Below are 3753 nucleotides of genomic sequence, written 5' to 3' on the forward strand. Positions count from 1 at the left end.
AAATGAAAACTACAGTGAGAAAGAATACATCTATTAGAATGGCTAAAATAAAAAATTCTCACCATACCAAGCATTGGTGAGGATATGGCATGACCTGCATCCCCAGAAGCTGCCGACAGAAATATGAAAAGGTATAAAACCTCTCTGGAGAAGAGTTTGGCACTTAAGTCACACCGACACCTCCCACCTGACCCAGGTGTGCCACTCCTCAGTATTTACCAAGAAAAACGAAAGCGTATGTCCATACCAAGACTTCTATACAAATGTTCACAGCAGCGTTGTTTGTAAGAGTCCAGAAGTGGGTAGGAGGGAGGGATTACGTGTTAACTAAGCACGTGGAAATGTTTGAGAGTGATGGATACATTCACTCTCTTGACTGCAGTGATGATTTTACAGGGTGTGTGTGTGTGTGTGTGTGTGTGTGTGTTTATGCCAAAACTTATCCGGTTATATACTTTAAATGTGTTCAATTTGTTGCATGTTAACTCTACTGAATAAAACTCGTAAAAAAGAGTAGGCAGAAAACACATTAGGGAGCAGGGCAGGAAAGTTTCTTAAACTCTTTTCAGTCTTTTTTTCTTTTTTTTCCTTCCCCTTACAGTTGTGCTCATTTAGTTTCCTTTAAAAGACTAGGGGCTACATTAAGGGAAATAAAAAATTCATAATGACTGAATGCTAATGAGGTTGTAGTGAAATTATTACATTTTCACCTCCCACGTGGCAACATGAAATGGAATAGCATCTTTGGAAAACAACACGGCAACGCATATCGAGAACCATTTAAATATGTTTGGATCCTTTGATCCACTAATTCCATTTCCAGAAATTTATTCTAAGGAAATAATATTTTAAAAGTGAAAGGCTTAGTGAAGTATTTCAGGGAAAAACCATAAAATGGTGGTAGCGGGGGAAATGATTGGGTCATTTTAGATTTCCTAAAGGAATGCAAAGCAATTCTATGCATCATCACGAGAAATGCATGTGATATATTATGTTTAAATCAGAATATAAAATGATTTCTACGCTATCGATACAATGAAGTGAAAACTACGTGTACAGATGAGAATGGTTCTAGAGAAATAAAAATTATTCGTTAGGATGTCAGAATTTAGAGTGAATTTTCATGTCTGGTTCCACTAGTATTGGTATAATGTGGCTTCTTCAATGAAGAATAAAATAATAAAGACAGATTAAGACAAAACAGCGAATGTGTCTTAATATGTAGTTCCCATAGCTGCAATACTGAGATTTTAGAGCAGATTACGAGGTACATACATGGTTGAACACGTAAATTTACCTCCTGTGTACGCTCAAATGACAATTAAAAAAACTTTTAAGACATAAACATATAAGGACAAAGATAATGGGGAAGGAGAAAATAACATTTTTAGAGCTTGAAAACGTATCAAGAAAGCTGAATCGTAAAGTTGAGTTGAGAAAGCTGAGAAGCAATCTGATTCCCACTGCAGGATCCCCAAAGAGTATATAGATTCCCAGCACCAGCGCCTACAACATGGCCAGCAGGCGGGAGAGTGACTGCCTCTTTGGGGAATATGACCAGCCCGTGAACACACCTAAAGATAACCACACAGAAGATCAGACGGCAGGTCAAAGCTTGTGCACCGAGCTTACGTGATCATTTTGTGCTTCATTCTTACACGAGCAGCCTGTCAAGGATCATCAGCCATTTGGAAAAAAAAAAAAAAAAAGAAAACATCTTAATATGAAGAGAACAAAGTGAAGGAGAAAGAAGGATTCAAAGAGACAATTTAAGAAAACGTCTCCGAAGAGAAGAATATGAGTTTCTAGATTGAAAAGGCCCACTGAGTATCTAACGTCACGGATGAAAATAGACTCTCACAAAAGCACCTGATTTTGAAAATTTTAATGCACAAAGGAAAGATTCTACAAGCATCCACGAAGAAGAAGAAATGGCTCGTATCCTCGTGATGAGCCCCTCAGTTGCACTAGCCCGGTTTTAAATGCTTAGTTGCCACAGGTGGCCGAGGACTATGAGAACCTCTGCACAGTAAGAAGCTCTGGATAAGATTATATTTCCTGCAAACTTTCCTGTCGTCCACTTTTCTTTGATTACCTTTTGTTCTGTTGTTTTGTTGCAAGATGAATACATATTTGCCTTTGTTTTGTTTTACAGTTGTTTTTTCGGCCTTCGTATTTGAGACTATTACAAATCAAGATCTGCCTGCGATCAAGTGTCTTTTAATCAATCATAAGAACAATGATTCATCAGTGGGGATATCATCACAGTATCCCAAGGTAAAGTAATACTAATATTACTTTAGCTATTTTCTCCGGAAACCATATTTTGTAAGCTAATGAGACCCACTGTGTCTACATGGGCCTTTCTTTTTATGTGTCCAAGTATATCATATACTCATATCTGGTACAGGCGAGCATCTATGCTCATTACGACCTGGCTCTCCATTGCATGAGGGTCACGTTCTCTTTGGGTTTGGTTTTGGGAAGGATGCTGATACTGAATGAGAAGCAGGAATTTCTCTTTCTCCTTAGAGAGAAAATCCGGGCTTCTCTCTCAACCCTAAGTCCACAATTTCCAGCTGCCTCCTGCATATAGATAAATACATTTTCCATTTGCTCGTTAAAGTCCACCTCCATCTTTTATTTCATTTCCGTTTCCCCAAACCTGCTCCTATTCTTGTATTAATCGATTTCTGCTTTTGGCCTTGTCTCGTTCCCAGGCTTGGAGGCTCGGCCTCATTTTGGAGTATTTACTTCTCCCCCGCCTTCTTCTCATTCGGTCAGCTACCAAGTGCCGTCAATTTTTTTTTTTTTCTTTACTAGTTCTCAGATGGGCCGCCAGGCTATTTATTCATCCCGAAGTATGGCTTCATCCTTTACTGCCAGACGTGGGACCTTCAGTAACTTCTCATGACTTAGACTGACATGCGGATAGTTCCATAATCTGCTTTTGGCTCCTTCAAGTTTCAGCCTTGATACTGATTAATCTTCTCCTTCTTGCTGTTCATTGAATTTCGCCTAGATATTTACTCAAATAAAAGACGTTCGAACGGTAGAGAACTGAAAATATTAGATGTCTATATAAAGAAAGAAGTCTATAGATAAAAAGCGAACCTCAATTAGCCCATTCCATAGACATGTCTAGTTAAGGATTTATACTAATACACAGTTGCTGGTTTTTGCATAGCTATAGCACACAAACACATGATGTGATAACCTATGCACCTCCCTAACAAGTCAGAAATATTAGAAATATTCTCAAATTTTAAAATCAGTGTGAAATAGGATTTTTTTTTTTTAATGCCTACAGCACCCAGTCTTCTCCCAACCAATTACTAACCAGGCCCAACCCTGTTTAGTTTCCAAGATCAGATGTGAAATAGATTTTAATGACAACATGCTACATGAACGTAAAACACCTAATTTAATGCATGATTTTTTTAATGCCGGAAGCATGGCTGGTTTTAATTTTTAAATAGATATCAGTATCATAACACACTGATTTATTAGTAATTATAGCATTTTGCATACACAGTATTTCTGTGCAGACAAAAAAAATTTAATGTTATTTGCCATGATGTTGTAAACTTTTAGTGTCTTTTCAACATAAGTTGACATGTTTTCTTATGAAACACAACCTTAAAAAAAATTAACAATGATTGGCCTTGGTCCCTAAAAGTAACTCTTGTGTTATTTCTTCACATAGTATGCATTATATTCTTAGACATTATCCAGGAGTCAGTGGTTCTTAAA

At 37.4% G+C, this 3753-nt stretch overlaps 1 protein-coding gene across 1 annotated transcript in view; it reads left to right on the forward strand.

Moving 5' to 3' along the window:
• The first annotated feature begins 1513 nt into the window (after positions 1-1513).
• The window catches only part of FLT3 (fms related tyrosine kinase 3), a 54460-nt gene continuing 52220 nt past the window's right edge, over positions 1514-3753 (forward strand). The window contains exons 1-2 of the mRNA XM_023530709.1: positions 1514-1607; positions 2156-2277. Coding sequence (XP_023386477.1) covers positions 1514-1607; positions 2156-2277 — 216 coding nt within the window. The remainder of the gene's footprint in view (positions 1608-2155; positions 2278-3753) is intronic.

Source organism: Pteropus vampyrus, unplaced genomic scaffold, assembly GCF_000151845.1.
Source record: "Pteropus vampyrus isolate Shadow unplaced genomic scaffold, Pvam_2.0 Scaffold52, whole genome shotgun sequence".
NCBI classification, from domain to species: Eukaryota; Metazoa; Chordata; class Mammalia; order Chiroptera; family Pteropodidae; genus Pteropus; species Pteropus vampyrus.